The sequence below is a fragment of the Armigeres subalbatus genome, chromosome 1 (assembly GCF_024139115.2).
Source record: "Armigeres subalbatus isolate Guangzhou_Male chromosome 1, GZ_Asu_2, whole genome shotgun sequence".
NCBI classification, from domain to species: domain Eukaryota; kingdom Metazoa; phylum Arthropoda; class Insecta; order Diptera; family Culicidae; genus Armigeres; species Armigeres subalbatus.
The window spans coordinates 135,049,091-135,065,218 of record NC_085139.1 but is presented as its reverse complement, the minus strand read 5'-3'; the positions used below and the strand labels follow the sequence as shown (position 1 = coordinate 135,065,218).

The following is a 16,128-nucleotide window of genomic DNA, read 5'->3' as shown; positions in this document are numbered from 1 at the left end:
TGCAAATGAAGGAAATAGTGTATAAAACAAAAGAATCCATTGACTTGCTTAACTCAAAATCATCTGAACTATATTCTGTAAACATATTTTTGAATCTTAAATTCTTGAATGATAAACTAGATCACATTATTCAAACAATTGCTTTAGCCAAAGTGATGAATGAAAAGGTATTGAGTCAGACAGAAGTCGAATTACTTGTTAAAGATTTAAGCAAAGAAAACTTGACTGTTTGGAACACCGCCGAAGCACTTACCTACGTCACCACATCAATAGTCACCAACGAACTCGACATCGCCCTTTTACTTAAATTGCCCAAACTAGACCCGAGAGTTTTTAGAAAAATCTTCGTTCTACCAACTTGGTTTAATCGTCAACAAATCCATATTTCCAACCACAATTATCTACACCATGGAACTCAATACTACATCGTAAACAGCCTACAGCCAAAGATCTTTGACGCTAAGGACGCTACACTAGATTCTACAGCCTGTGTGTCCAACTTGTTAGATGGGAAACCAGCCAAATGCGATTATCTAGCCAACCCGACGGAAGAAATCGTAGCAATCGACAACCAACATCTTATCACCAATGTGTTAGGAAATTTTACCCTACACACCAACTGTGGTTTGTCTGAAAGGAACCTGTCTGGAACTTATCTGATTTCGTTCAACAACTGTGAGGTAACGATCAACAATCAAACATTTTCGAACTACAACCAGAATATAACAGGTAAACCGATCCATGTACCGATGTATGGCATTCCCATCGAAAAACGTATTGTTGTTAATTTGAGCCTACATCACCTGCACAACCTGCATCTAGAAGCTAGGAAGGAGATGGAGCAAATCCGTTTGAACACTACAAGTATTCAATGGCCACATTGGACAATCTTTGGGGATTATCATTCTCTCCGTCATCATATGTGCTGTTCTCTTTTGTATATCTTTCGTAACAGAAAACCAGAGGTGGAAATTCAAATGAACCAACAGAAGACGACGCCGGAGGAAACAAGGACATTTCAAATTTTGCCGCTGAGTGAAATTGTTCGTACGGAGCCTCACACTGAAGGGGGACAAGTTAACACATAGCGACGAACGACATTAAACTCTACAAGCAGCATCAGCACTTCTCAAGTGGGTCACGAACGCCGGGACAACGAACGCCGATAAAAACAATCACAACATTGTCGAGGGCACCGATCGATCTATGCTGAGTGGGCTCAACCGCCGCGGGACCGTCATCGCTGAAATTACATTTTGAGTTTTGAACCTTGAATAAAGTCTGTTCTGTTTTTACCATCGACCGACTCGGATCATTCTTTTAAAAGAACCTCCCCGGTAAAAAAGTTAACTCGCGCGCTGTCTGTACTCACCAGTCTGAATGACACAGACCTTGATTTGGTAATGGTTACTGGTGTATGTTATGTTAGCATAACGACTATGCTGCATTGCGGCCGGCTTCTCCCATGCTTTGGCAAAAGCAACATCTGTTTTTTGTTTTGATATTTCATACACAACATACTGGGAAATGTATGTGTGGCAGAAGCATGGTAGGTTCCAATGTGTGTGAGTTTTAAACACGTCTTAATTTTTATTCTGTCGCATAGTGACATTTTGCTGACAGACATTAGAAGATCAACCCTGTTTTTTCGCAAAGTTGTGTTATTTCGATAAAAAATCTTTGAAATTATGTATTTTAACAACATTCGCCAAATATAAGTGAAAGAGAACTCAATACAATTGATAACTAGTTGACTGCTTCAAAATGAATTGAACTTGGAAAATTTTTCAAATACATGGATATATTTGGAATAGTTTACATTAGTAATTGCTATTCACTAAATTTATGATTAAATATCAGTTCAAAAGAATAGTTTGTAACTTTATTACTATCCAGCCAAATCAAAATGTTTCAGGTATGAAGTACATCATTACATAAACCGTTTTATCGACAAATCATTTTGTTCATGTTTTACCAGCCGTCGAATACTACGCGAAAAGGAGCAAAAGGAAAAGTGCTCGATCCAGATATTGGTAAGAAAATCGCAACCAACTGCACCGTTATAGTGTTTTCTCTGATCCATTAATAAATTTACGAGATGTATGCCCTTATCAAACATCTCCGTTTTGCACGATAAGCATTAGCGTTGAAAATTATTTTAACAAGCTTTGGTGAAAATATATTTCATATTCTATTATACACTGATATTTATGCTTGCAACAATAAATCAAGATATTGTTCTCTTGCACGGTATACCCGTCCACTATGGTTGGCTTACTCATGCGGTAAATAATTCAAGTAATACCCTTTCGTGTATTTTTAGATTACTCGAAAGTGAAGAGTGTTCACAGTATTTCGTCCTGGTGGGGCATCGGAGGAATCTTTCTCATCCTCTTTATTGGCAATCTGACTAGCTATACGAACTCTCATCTACCGGACGCTTTGAGGAATGCTCATCTAGCAAAGTTTCCAAATGCATTCATCGCGGAGCGAGCCTACAAAGATTTGAAGATATTGAACGACTTTGGCCCAAAACCAACGGGCAGCTATGCGAACGAGGTGCTTGCGGTTGATTTTCTTTTACGTGAAATTTCCTACATAGATCAGCTGAAGAACAAGAATCAGATAATCGTTGTCGACAAACAAATTGTTTCCGGTGGATATGTTGGCGTCTACATGAACAAGTCGGCCACAAGCGTCTATAGGAATGTGCAGAATGTCATTGCGAAACTGGAGGGTAAAAATAAGCAGCACGCACTGCTGCTGAACTGCCATTTTGATTCCGTGGCAACTAGTCCCGGTGCCAGTGACGATTTATCAGGATGTGCTGTAATGTTGGAGATATTGCGTGTGATGTCAAGAGAACCAGAGATTAATCAATATTCGATTATTTTTCTTTTCAACGGTGCTGAAGAAACACCACTGCAGGTAAGCATCAATAGAATTAGTTTTTTTTGTCTTGCACGAACAAAAGACCGTTGGCTATACAACAAAATATGTGTAAATCCTGTGATTTGAAAACCGCTTTTGAAAGCTTTGCTTTTCAGGGGAGAAAAAAATTACGATTATTGTTCATCCCTTATCGTTTGACGTGATATCAACAAAATATCTAATTCTATGTTTTTCACATCGCAGGCTTCCCATGGCTTCATATCATCTCACAGCTGGGCGAAAGAGGTTCGTGCCTTCCTAAATCTAGAATCAGCCGGTTCTGGTGGCAAAGAAATGCTGTTCCAAAGTGGACCAAAAAACCCTTGGCTGATTGAAATGTACGCCAAAGCAATTATGTATCCTTACGCACAAGCTGCAGCCGAAGAAGTCTTCCAATCGGGTGTCATTCCCTCTGATACAGATTTTAGAGTGTTTCGAGATGTGGGCGGTGTTCCGGGGATGGACTTTGCATACACCGCCAATGGTTATCGGTACCACACAAAGTATGATTCGATCGAATATATTCCAATGACGGTATTGCAACGAACCGGTGACAACATTCTTTCGCTGACAAAGACGATTGCCAATTCTGATAGGTTACCGACACAGCATACCAAGGCGGAACATACCGTGTATTTTGATTTCCTTGGCGTGTTTTTTGTGCATTATTCTGCGGATGTTGGCCTCATGATCAACCTATCAGTAGTACTGCTTTCAATAATAATACCGTTCCTATCGCTGGCTCGATCCACCAGCGGCACGCATGGGAGACAAATACGATCGGAAACAATGGTCGGATTTGTAGCCACGTTTCTTGGAGCTGGCGTTAGCGGAATAGTTTGCTTCCTGATAGGGTATCAACTAGATCTAATGGGTCGTCCCATGTCGTGGTATTCTTCAACAAACTTAGTATTAGGGATCTATTGCTGTCCAGCTCTTTTGTGTCAATGTTTAGTTCACGTTCTTTGCAACAAGGTTCTGGCTAGCAAAACTGTAAGTATTTCTGAAATATGAATAAATTCTACTGTTAACAAACTAATATCTTTTCAGACACCTTTAAGTTTGGCGCTCAAAGTACAAGCTCGGTTGAATGGCGTCAATCTATTCTGGGGAATGCTAACCTTAGGAATCACATTTACCGGCTATCGTGTAGCCTACATCTTTATGATCCTAATATTTTTCTCATTGCTATCAAACACACTAATTTCTATGTTCGCTGTACAGAATTCCGTTCATAAGTGGCTCTACATACATTTGTTCTTCCAAATTTTTGCCATTTTGTGGAGCACCCAGTTTTACCATATGATGTTGAACTTGTTCATACCCATTACGGGTCGCATTGGAGCCTCCATCAATCCTGACTTGATAATAGGAGCGATATCCACCTTTTTGACGCTTTTCACGTGTAGCTACATGACTCCACTTTTATTCCTACTGAAGAAAACGGACAAGCTAATTGGTGAACTGGTTGCAATTACGGTGATCGCATTGTTGCTGGCTTCCTGGACCCATGTCGGATTTCCATATCGAGACGATAGCTTAAAAGCACCGACTGTGCAGCGACATTATATTACGGTTTGTATAAATGAGTATTATTTATGTATTACAAATATCTTCAACTATGAATATTTCAACAGCATACGCTTCGGACATTCCACGATTATAACGGAGGATTGCGTTACACCGATTCTGGTTTCTTGCTTCAGGAGCTCGATCGAAATGCAAAGAAAACCATCGAAGGCATTGCAATGCCTGATACGATTACACCAATGCGGGAAATACCAGCCTGTGAAAAAGAGCTTTTCTGTGCCATTCCATTCTACTCGATCTGGCATCAGGTGCTTTTTGAGTAAGTATTATAATCATACTTTTTAATGTGTTTATTTAGTGTTGCAACACAACCGCTAGGTGAAATGATCAACGCTTCTAGGCATGTCGGATTGCAGTTCTATCTATCGGCAGGTTTATACGAAATTTACTCTCAGCCAGTTTCCTTTTCAATATACATATTACAGTGAAATCAGTAGTGATTCAAATTGTTCGGGGCATTCATTTTGAAGATGATTCTGAATCATGCGTTTTCCCAGACGACGTAGATAGTCTGGGATAACACTTTGTAGGCGGCATTAAGGATGGTGATCGCTCAAAAGTTTTCACACTCCAGCTTGTCGCCTTTCTTGTAGATGGGGCATATAATCCCTTCCTTCCACTCCTCCGGTAGCTGTTCAGGTTCCCAGATTCTTCTTGACTTTCCCTGCCTGTACTCTCAGCGCCATTTAAATGTTCCTCGTTCCTCTCCTACCATACACATAAAATGAAATGTTTTTATATTTTTTAGAAATTACTGGATTCCAGCTCCACAACCATTGGTACATTCATCAGTGCGGTGTTCTCTGCAAAATAAGAACAAACTATCCGAACATGAACATAGGATGCAGTTAACACTTACAGGTGACCATCAATGTGCTCTAGTCATCGGACCAAAGGCGGGTGCTACCCTCACAAAATGGGACATTGTGAACGAACTTGCGGACCCGATTGAATTCAATGGCCAGAGAGGATACTTTGTTCTGATCAGCAGTGGATCGAATCCTGGTCCAATGAATATTACGATACATTTAAAGGTACGCATCAATTGGGAATCAAATAGCAGTTTTTGTTTTATTGAATATTTTAGCATGAAATTACCAACTACGATGGACCGCTGGTCGATGTCATGGTGACCACGACATTCTGGGAACACCAGAAGCATCACGCTCCAGTTTTCAACAAGTTACTTGCTCGCGTTCCAACGTGGGCTCACGTGGTTCCTTCTGTTGCCGCCGTCAACAGCTATATATTTTGAACTTAAAACTCTTAGCTTAAAACCAGCTCAAAGTGAGGTAGAGTATCGAATTATGGTTTTAATTATACTAATATTGTATATGATTAAGCATTTCGCTTAATTAATTTGAAACAGCATATCTTGTATATGTTGAAAGTGATAAAGTTTATTTAAAATTCTGAATCACAAACAATGTATATCATGAGGCTAACACGATAATACTTTCTACAATAGACAATTTCCAAGCCAAAAATTTCATAGACCGGACCGGGCATTCAGCAAACTATTACTTTGTAGCCGCGCATAATCAGTCATGAATAAAATTGACGGACATTTTCAGAAATTATATGAGCTTAGTTTCATTCGCATTAAAATTACTAAATTGCTACAGCTAAAATTTAATGAACAAAATGACCAACCCTATTTTGAGTGATACTAGATAACTCATTCGATTTGGTTCAGTTAAACTGTGATTTCCCATGAATCTAATGTTAAGTTAAGTACTGTGCTAAAAATGGTCATGAGAAGTTTTTCTGAAAAAGATCTGATTTGTACTATCATTATTTTCTAGTGTCGAATGAATTTTGAGTGAATCCGATTGGTTTGAAAAATCTCCCCATCTGATTTTTGGTTGTGGCGGTGAGACAGTTATGCGTTTAACGGCAGTGTATGCTTTTAATGTTATCTACGTTTCCGTAGATGTAGATCTACGATCTACGATTCCAAAAGTTTGAGTTAATTTTCCTCAGAAATGTGTGTCGCATGTTTCATCATTGACAAATAAGCTTGAAGCACAAAAAAACGTTTATTTAAGACAAACCAAGTTGTATCGCTATTGTTCAAAAATGTGGTAGGTACTTTACACAAACTAATAAATAGTAGATTGTTTATAAGCCAGTACCAATTAAACTCCAGAAATACATATAGTTTACGAATACTTCAAAACTAATTCAGTACACAAATTGAAAAACAGCTTAATTCTTAAAATATAGATTTATTGTTGGTCAACTGCAATATAAAAAAATACTACAATCTGTTCCTTAAGGATATTTTTTATTAGAAATACTTAAGTCCCTAAATAAAATTGAAATAAAAAATTAAATCTAGCCTGATTTATAGCTTTTTAACCACTTGATCATAATGGTAAACATACTAACAATTGCAATATAATACATTAGTTTGTGACGAAACAACTGCTCTATTATCAACACACAAAACTTTAAAATTTCTCAAAACAAATCAAGCTGAAACTTTATCTAGAAAAATGAAGCTTAAAATTCCATTGACCATTAATTATATTAATGCATTTTAATTGAAATAAAATACCTACTAGGCTCTTGAAGTAAACCTATTCTTAAAGAATAAAAAAGCAATTTTCTCCAATAACTTCACTTAACTTTATATAATGATAGAGATCGAATTAAACTAAAATAACGTATTTTATATCCATCAAACAAAGTCGGCTTCTTCTTTCCTTTAGATAGGCACGTTAGCATCGAATTGAACACTGATTAAAATAAAGGGATGTAGTGGTTTAATTTTAGATACCTGTTACTTTAAGTTACACTCCAAAGTTTCGATATGTCGATAGATCTGATATTACATTTATAGAAATACAATCTTGAATTATACATTGAACGGTTGTTTTATTTTGTTACGTATCCGAAAAATTCTTTCATCTTGAATGTAGGTTCACTCTCTTGGATTCCAAAATGGCGTCGGACATCAATGTTCGAGGTCTACTCATCAAACCGGATTGATTGGCTCCCATATTGCAAGGTTTGAGGTCAAATATTTGGTCTATGAAGCTCGTGGCGCTGGCCGGGATACGAGCATCTTTAGGGAAGATTGGGTAACCAACCCCGGTGGGAACTATGGTCGTATGGTGACACGAAAGGGGGGATTTGCTCCTCTTCGGAGGTGCAACGCAACTGTCAATGGCGCGTGGCATAAGACTGCGCCAGTGACCGCCATGTGCAATGACCGAGAGGGGAATTTGCTGACAGACAAGACTACAGTGGCAGCCAGGTGGAAGGAGCACTTCGAAGATTTGTTGAACGGTGAAAATGAAGGTGTATTAAGGAGCAGGATGGACATAGTCGGCGACGGTCAAGCTGTAGAACCACCAACGCTGGACGAGGCTAAGAAGACTCTAAACGAGCTGCTGGGAGGGACGAGATCCCGGTCGACCCAAACGTCCATTATACCTAACGTCCTTATGCCTAACGTACGTATGCCTAACGTCGCGGACCCGTGGCAGATAATGTCCGAACATGGTTTTCCGGCGAAACTGATTAGACTGATACCTGCAACGCTGGATGGCTCGAAATCAAGTATTCGGATTGCAAACGAAGTGTCAACCTCGTTTTTGACCTTAGACGGATTGAAGCGGGGTGATGCACTTTCGAATTTATTGTTTTTTGCTCTATACAAAACTCTGATTCTACCAGTGGCCCTTTATGGACATGAAGCATGGACATTAGAAGAGGCGGACCGGAGGGCTTTCGGGGTTTTCGAGCGAAAAGTGACGCATGAATCATGAGCTGTATCAAGTATACAAAGAATAAAATTTTGTGAACCGTATAAAATACGGCAGACTTCAGTGGGCTGGTCACTTAGTGCGAATCTCGGAAGAAAGAATAGCGAAAACAATATTCAACAGTCCCGGAAGGTTAAGATAAAAAAAAAGCTTATTCAGATTGTTTGTTTGGCTCTGCGCTGTCAAATAGTTGTTGGCGTTGGAGTGGTGGTTGGAGTTGATGTTTGCGCCACGATATGTCCTGACGTCGATAAATGTGACATTAATGTCGGAGAAGTACAGTTCATCAATCTGAACGTTATATTCTTAGTTTCGACAGTGCCTACACGTGAAGAATAGTTATCGGTCTACTGATATTTCATGAAAGTGTAGTGATACAGTGCGTAAATTGTGCATTATTGTACAGTTTTATAGTTCGCTCCATAGTCAATCAAACAGTGGTATCGCGATATTCCATTGTTAACGTCGTCATCGCACGAGGTGTTGTTGTGTTTTCGCTTCAGAAAATACCCGAGCTGCGGATAGTATCACACAGTGAACAACCACCGTCTGCTTCTGTAAAACCTCATACCTAGGGGTAGGTAGTCGGTGACGGCTATCATAACGGCTGGTATTTAAGGGGTTTGAGTGACAGTGTGGTCTAGTAATATTTGATCATTTCCATACTGCATGATAGTGAGTTACATAATTTATCTACTGGTCGGCTAAATAGAAGAGTGGCCCATGGCCACAGGTGGTAGCTATGGTGGTACAAGACCACCTGGAAGGACTGTTCCTGAGTTCCTGGACCCACATGATCGTTTTGGAGCGCTGACGGTTCTGCTACTCCAAAAGGAGGGCAAGAGGGATCTGCCCAATCCGTTTGTCGTAGGATTATCGATAGAAAAAGTGGCTGGTGAAATCGAAAATACCAGTTCAGTAAACGATGGCGAAAAGTACATTCTCAGAGTAAGAAATCCTACTCAAGTAAAAAATCTGCTAGCGATGAAAACCTTAACCGACGGTACGAGTGTTTCAGTTACGCTTCACCCTATGGGCTCATTCACAAATTACATAATGCATCAAGGGGTGGGTGGGTACACAATATTGCGTTACAAAATGTTACGGTTTGTCTGGGGGGGGGGGGGGTTGGTTTAGTACTGTTACGGGTAACATTCATGATAATAAAATAATATTAAACACGATGTTTCTAATTAAATTCAAATTTGACAGTATTATTATGTTCTATGAAGGAAGTTAAGGAGAGTCCACTAAAAATAACAATTTATTTTTGTGAAATTTTAGTAAGACGTTATGCGTTACAGATTGGGGTGGGTGGGTATAAAGGAAATGTTACAAACAAGTCTCGAAGGGGTTGGTGGGGTTCAAATCTGTGTTTTTTGCCTTATGTAATTTGTGAATGAGCCCTATTCTGAATAAATGTAAGTGCGTCGTAATATGCCCGGGACTGTTGAAAATGACTGAAGAAGATATATTGACGGAATTATCGGCAAAGAAGGTTACTGAAGTCAGAAGAATCTACCGTAATGTAAACAACGAGAAGATCAAAACGCCTACTCTTATTCTCACACTATGTAGTACTACGTTTCCAGGGGCCATCAAAGTCGGTCCATTGAATGTCAGGACCCGCCCATATTATCCAAGCCCAATGCTTTGTTACTGCTGTTTTCAGTATGGTCATACGAAATTACGATGCCCTGGTCCAGCGAGATGTAAGACATGTTCTGATACTGATCCCCAGGAAGATTGCAAGAAAGATGCATACTGCATGCACTGCAAAGGAGATCATCAATCTAGCTTTAGAAAGTGTCCCATCTATCAGAAAGAAGTTGAAATAATTAGGACTAAGATTGATCATAATATCTCTTATCCGGAAGCCAGGAAAAGAGTAAACGAAGGATCGAGTTCGAGTAGTTATGCCAAAATCACAGCATACGGCCGAATGAATGATAATCAAATCGTGAATGAAATGAAAAAGGTAATTTCTACGAAGGATGCTCAAATTCAGGCTTTGACCCAACAAATGGAAAAATTGAAAGAATTCATCAAAACCAAGTTGATGGTGAACCAAATTCCCCTTCGAACAGACGACAACCATCTGTCTCCATGCAGCATCACTGAGGACACTAGTCAACAAGCTGAAACAGATCATTCGCAGAACAACCAAGCGCCTTGCACAAATCCTGCCCTTACTCAATCTGTTTTGATTCATGATGGTATGACTACACCACCGAAAACGCACTGATCAGAGCCAGCGAGCAACTTACAAAAGGATAAATATTTCACCACTGTCCTCCCCCAAGGCCACACCAGCCAAACAAGTGGTATTAGAGGTAGAGCCTATAAGAAACGACGACGATGCATCGTGGATGATTGAATGTCTGAATGATACTGTTGCTTCTAGTCCTAGCGGTGAATTCGACAACTTGGAATTTCTTAAACAATAACTCAATTATGTCTAATAAACCATCATCAACATATCAAACAACCTGCAATAAACCACATAGCAACAATAACATCTTACAATCAAAGCGGTTTGAGGGTGGGGAAAGTAATGTACCCTCCTCACTTCCTGGAAGAGAAGCACTGTTGGCTGGGAAGATAGTCCGGGACGCAATACCCCAACCCGTAGACCTTCAACCTACCACAGTGCCCGTCTGTCCACAGCAACCAGCAGACAATATATCCAACGCCCATCAAGTTCATCACAACAATCAAATCGATTGCACAATCAAATCAATTAGTTTCAAAACGTTAACTGCTGAGGAATATGATGAAATGTACTCTATACAACAACTATTTACCAACCACCAGCAAATCAACACAAAACTACAACATCGTCTATCTAAAACATGGCTCTAATAGAGCTGATGAGCCTCGGCAGCAGTTGACATGGGTTGCCTAGCAAATCAGGCAAGTCAAACTGATAATGTACTCGACAACAGTCACCATCTCCAGGAAAATATTTTTCAGAATACTCCCGCAATTCATCGTCAAGGTCACCTACCGGAGAAGCAACGATCAACTTCTTTGAACTCCAGTTCATCTTCAGCATCTTATACCATGAGCGGTTCTAAGAAAATCATCGCTCTCCAGTGGAACATAAGTAGTCTTCCAAAAAATCTCAACGATTTGGTCATCCTAACGAAACAAATGCAGCCTATCGTTCTCGCGCTTCAGGAAACCCATGTTAAGCAAACGCGCCGCATCGACTCTTGGTTGGGTGGTGCCTATAAATGGTACCTTAAAAGCGGAATAGTTTCACATCATTCCATCGCCCTGGCAGTAGCTGCTACAACACCCCATCACGTTGTTCCCCTGAAGACCGATTTGCTGGCGTTGGCAATTCAATTATATGCAAATAACAATCTAACGATAGTTTCAATCTACATCCCTCCGAGGAGCTGCGACAGTTTTGAAAAGAAGATCCAGGATTTGTTGAACGAGCTTGCATCTTTATATCTCTTACTAGGCGATTTCAATGCACATCATATAGCATGGGGATCACCACAAAACGACAAAAGGGGAAGTATCGTTGCACAGGTAGCAGAAAACATGGACCTCATTATATTTAACGACGGTTGTAATACTTTTTCACGTGGCGCAGCTGGATCTGCCATAGATTTGTCGATATGCTCCAGCAGCATAGCGAGAAATATCAATTGGCGCAGAGCCAATGATACATGTGGCAGCGATCATTATGCGATCTTTATCCTTGGGAGCGACACTGTTCCAGAAACCACCCGTCGTAGGAGATGGCTATTTGATTCGGCTGACTGGGAAAACTATGAAAGAAATATTATAGAGCTGTTTGATCGTGACACGCAATATTCGGTGCAGGAAATCGGAGAACTGATAAGAAAAGCCGGAAATTCGAGTATACCATTCACAGCAAATAATTTTGAAAATTCAACGACGTGTAAAATTGCAGCTGGTCACAACAAACGAATAAACATTCGATATTCAATAAAAATTGATTGAATTTTACAAGCAAGCACAGTTTAAATTCATTTTGACTTGAAAGAACAGTAATATCAATTGAGTTTTACGTTTATTTGCATGCTCCAAATATGTGCATGAAAAAACATTTAAAATCACAACATATTTTTATCTGTGTTATCATCATCTAAAGTAGGAACCAAAGCTACCTACTGGTGGAACACGGAAGTAGAAGAAGCTGTTAAGCAGCGGAGGAAAGCGCTGCGTAAAATGAAAAGAATTAAGCCTGATCACCCCGACAAAGAAATGTACATAGAAAGATTCCGCGATGCACGTCGCAACTGTCGAAGAATCAAAGCATGGGAAAACTTCCTCGATGGAATAAATGCATCTATCTCCGTCACAGAAATCTGGCGTCGGATCAACTCTCCGAGTGGAAAAAGAAGAATACGAGGGTTCTCTTTATTGATCGATGACACTCATCAGATGATCCACGAGAAATTAGCGAAGAACTGGCAAAATATTTTGCCAAATTGTCCGCTACCGATACTTACTCGGAGAAATTTTTGAAGGATCGAGAACGCAGTAAGCCCTTTCCATACTGTTCAGGTGCAGTCAAACAAGATCTTCTGGAAGCTTGCAACCATCCTTTCTTCTTTGATGAACTTCTTTTTGCTCTAGACACGTGCAAAAGTAAATCTTGCGGACCCGATGAAATTGGCTATCCCATGATAAAAAAATTGCCATATACTGTTACACGCAAACTATTGGACAGTTACAACATAATGTGGAAGAATGGTACATTTCCAGATGAATGGCGTTCAAGCATAGTAGTACCAATACCCAAAGCTGGACCAAGAAGCTGCCAACTACGAGATTTTCGACCAATTAGCTTAACAAGTTGTATGGCAAAATTAATGGAAAGAATGGTCAACAGGAGACTTATGGAGTCTCTCGAAAAATCTAGACTTAAATTTCGTTCAACACTTCCAAAGAGTGAAACAAGAAGTGAAGAGTCGTATGCAACTAGTGAAAACAATTAGCAGTAGGCACACATGCAGTAATCGACAAGTTCTACAACGTGTAGCTAATGCGCTTATCTGCAGCAAATTATTCTATGGAATTCAGATCACTTGCGCTAGCTTTGAAAACATGATCCAAATCCTTGGCCCGGTATACAACTCCTCGATTCGAACGACATCCGGTCTACTACCAAGCTCCCCTACAATGTCCACCTGTGTTGAAGCCGGACATATGTATTCCCTTCGACCTCACGGTAGTGATAGCTATCGCAACAAGAGCAGTTCGTCTTGCGGAGAAAGCTGGCTTTGTTCAATACAAAGAACTTTTAACAAATGCCCAAAATTTGTTCCACCGTATAACGGATGCTACATTTCCACCTGTGTCCCAGCTTTGTAGAGTCGGAGACAGAAGATGGGATGTACCTTCTCCGCCGATTGATTGGACAATCAAAAAAACAATCCGAGCACGTGATGCACCAGCCAAGGCAAAAGCTGTTTTTCAACATGTGGTATACGAGAAGTATCAGCTATAACGTCAAATATACACCGACGGCTCTCGCATAGTTGGAATTGGTATATACAGCTCGACTGATGAAAAAAGCTTTCGCCTTCCAGATCAAATGTATGTTTTTTCCGCAGAAGCAGTTGCGCTCAATCTAGCTGCTAAAATTGCATCAGAGCTTGGTGGGAATTCAATCATTTTCACGGATTCAGCGAGTGTGCTGATGGCATTACAAAACAAACGATCAACGCATCCTTGTGTACAATCACTTGAGGAATTTAATAAAGCCAGCATTGTATTTTGTTGGGTACCAGGGCATAGCGGTATATCTGGAAACGTGAAAGCGGACATGTTAGCTGGTCGGGGCTGCATTGCAAGACGCTTGCATGAGCATGAGCATGAGCATGATTGACCGCCCACGGTTGCTACTCCATTATTGCCAGGTCAGCTGTAATTACACAGAGAACCAACAGATGAAGTTTGGGACTAACATCATCTTCAATGTGTAAGAACTGGTGACCCAAAAGTAAGCAATACCAGCGCCGGCCGTGTCCGAATGCAGGTCAATTAGGGAATAGGTAGGAAATTGTTGACGTGATACTCGCTTTGATAGAAGCCGACGAGTCATCTGCACTTCCACGAGAGATCACTGGGATGTTGGATATATGGGGTAGGGAGTGTGGCAGGGTTCGTTTTGGTAAACGGTATGCCGTGTATAGCGTGTAGTTTGATCGATGAAAACAAAACTATTTTTTTAAAGGCCGCACAAAGCAGAACAAAATTTCGGTGATCGGCTGATCGTTCTGCTTACCGCACAAAGCAGAATAAAACTATGATGACCGGCCGATCGTTCTGCTTACTGAAGAAAATATGTCTAGACACGATTTAAACTTTCACTTTCTAATTAAATTACATACACGCACGAAACAGAACAAAATTTCGGTTACCGGCCGATCGTTCTGCTTACCGCACAAAGCAGAACAAAATTTCGATGACCGGCCGATCGTTCTGATTACTGAAGAAAACACGTCTGGACGCAATCTCAGATCTTTCTACGTCCAATACAAAACACGAAAAAATCTGAACTGAACTGATTGTTTCACTTTCCAATTTACTCACCCACACAGCAGAATCAGCACGTACTGCGTCCAGCACAAAATACGAACACACTTGCACTCTTTACGATTTATTCAGTTACATTGATCGCGATTCGCAATGGAAAGTGATGTGACCTATGCAACTTCTATTTTATTAACTTGTATGAATATTTTTATGTACAACAGTTTTAGCATTTTATCATCTGATTTTTAGAGATTTATTAGTATTATTGTTGTTGTCTTTATTAAAGACACTTGCAGCCTTCGACAGAATCGTCTCTGTAGAACAGGTTCTTGATTATAGTTATTATAGACTAAGTGATTCGCTGATAGCTTCGCTTTTATATAATTTTTTAACAATATCGATGGCTTAAATTAAATGTTAATATGATATTTAAAAACTTAAACACAAGACGCAATTATCCATTTCTTACTCGGTAGGCAAGATCGCGTTCAGATCAATTTTTTACCAATATCTTTCCGACCTGTGGCCTTATTTTAGCATGATTATAACACTGACATCCGTGATTATAAATTAACATGATGTGAAGAAAATTAAGATAACTAATAGACTTGAAATATAGAAAAGTATTCAAATTCTAAATCAGTTCCGCTACTCTGGAGCCACTTTGAGTATATAAAAATATGAACCCAAAATCATAAACTTAAATTATTCAAATCATAAAATTCACGATTTAACCTATTAATCACTCCCTACAATAATCACATGAGGCCAAACAATCTGAGCCTACATCAAATTTATCAGTGCTTTTTCCTATTGCTCAATTGGATATACTAAAAATATCTAATTATCTTTTTTAAACTCTGGATAAAAACTCTCAATAGGTACAAGTTACTTCGTACCATGCATTTGTCCACGAATATAAAACGAACAATAATAAAATAAATCAGAAAGGGCTCACCAAAGATCCGTTGAATGGCAAGTTGGATGGTCCTTGTTTGACGGATGGATATCAATCGACTAAGGAAGTTCGTTTATCACCTTAGATACTGGGAAGTCATCTTCGCAAAACGCTTCAGAACCGCTTGATATGTACTTCAACAGCTTTCAGAACTTTCTCTGGATAGACTATCTCTGACATAAGCAGCTGGCTCCATGTTTAGTAAACGGTGATTGCACTCAGAAACAGGTCAGGCGCCAGGCGGAACTTGGTAATAGCTTAGAACTGCTGGCGCTCGTTTGAACTGCCTCAGCAGCAGGGAGCTGCATCAGTACTTGACGAATAATCACCGAAAAGTTTAGTTGGGCTTCC

General features: G+C 39.8%; 1 protein-coding gene across 1 annotated transcript; it reads left to right on the top strand.

Moving 5' to 3' along the window:
* The first annotated feature begins 1,593 nt into the window (after positions 1 to 1,593).
* On the top strand, positions 1,594 to 7,386 carry LOC134205157 (endoplasmic reticulum metallopeptidase 1-like). Its single transcript, XM_062680135.1, has 8 exons — positions 1,594 to 1,915; positions 1,979 to 2,033; positions 2,324 to 2,928; positions 3,136 to 3,924; positions 3,982 to 4,506; positions 4,569 to 4,780; positions 5,270 to 5,555; positions 5,609 to 7,386. Exons 1-8 carry the CDS (start codon positions 1,907 to 1,909, stop codon positions 5,774 to 5,776), a joined length of 2,649 nt encoding a protein of 882 aa, XP_062536119.1. The 5' UTR covers positions 1,594 to 1,906; the 3' UTR covers positions 5,777 to 7,386.
* The last annotated feature ends 8,742 nt before the right edge of the window (positions 7,387 to 16,128 follow it).

Bases quoted from the DNA above. Each gene is read 5' to 3' on its own strand.
- LOC134205157 (XM_062680135.1), top strand. The intron at 3,925-3,981 runs GTAAGTATTTCT...ATATCTTTTCAG, and splicing joins AGGTTCTGGCTAGCAAAACT to ACACCTTTAAGTTTGGCGCT. The intron at 4,781-5,269 runs GTAAGTATTATA...TATATTTTTTAG, and splicing joins TGGCATCAGGTGCTTTTTGA to AAATTACTGGATTCCAGCTC.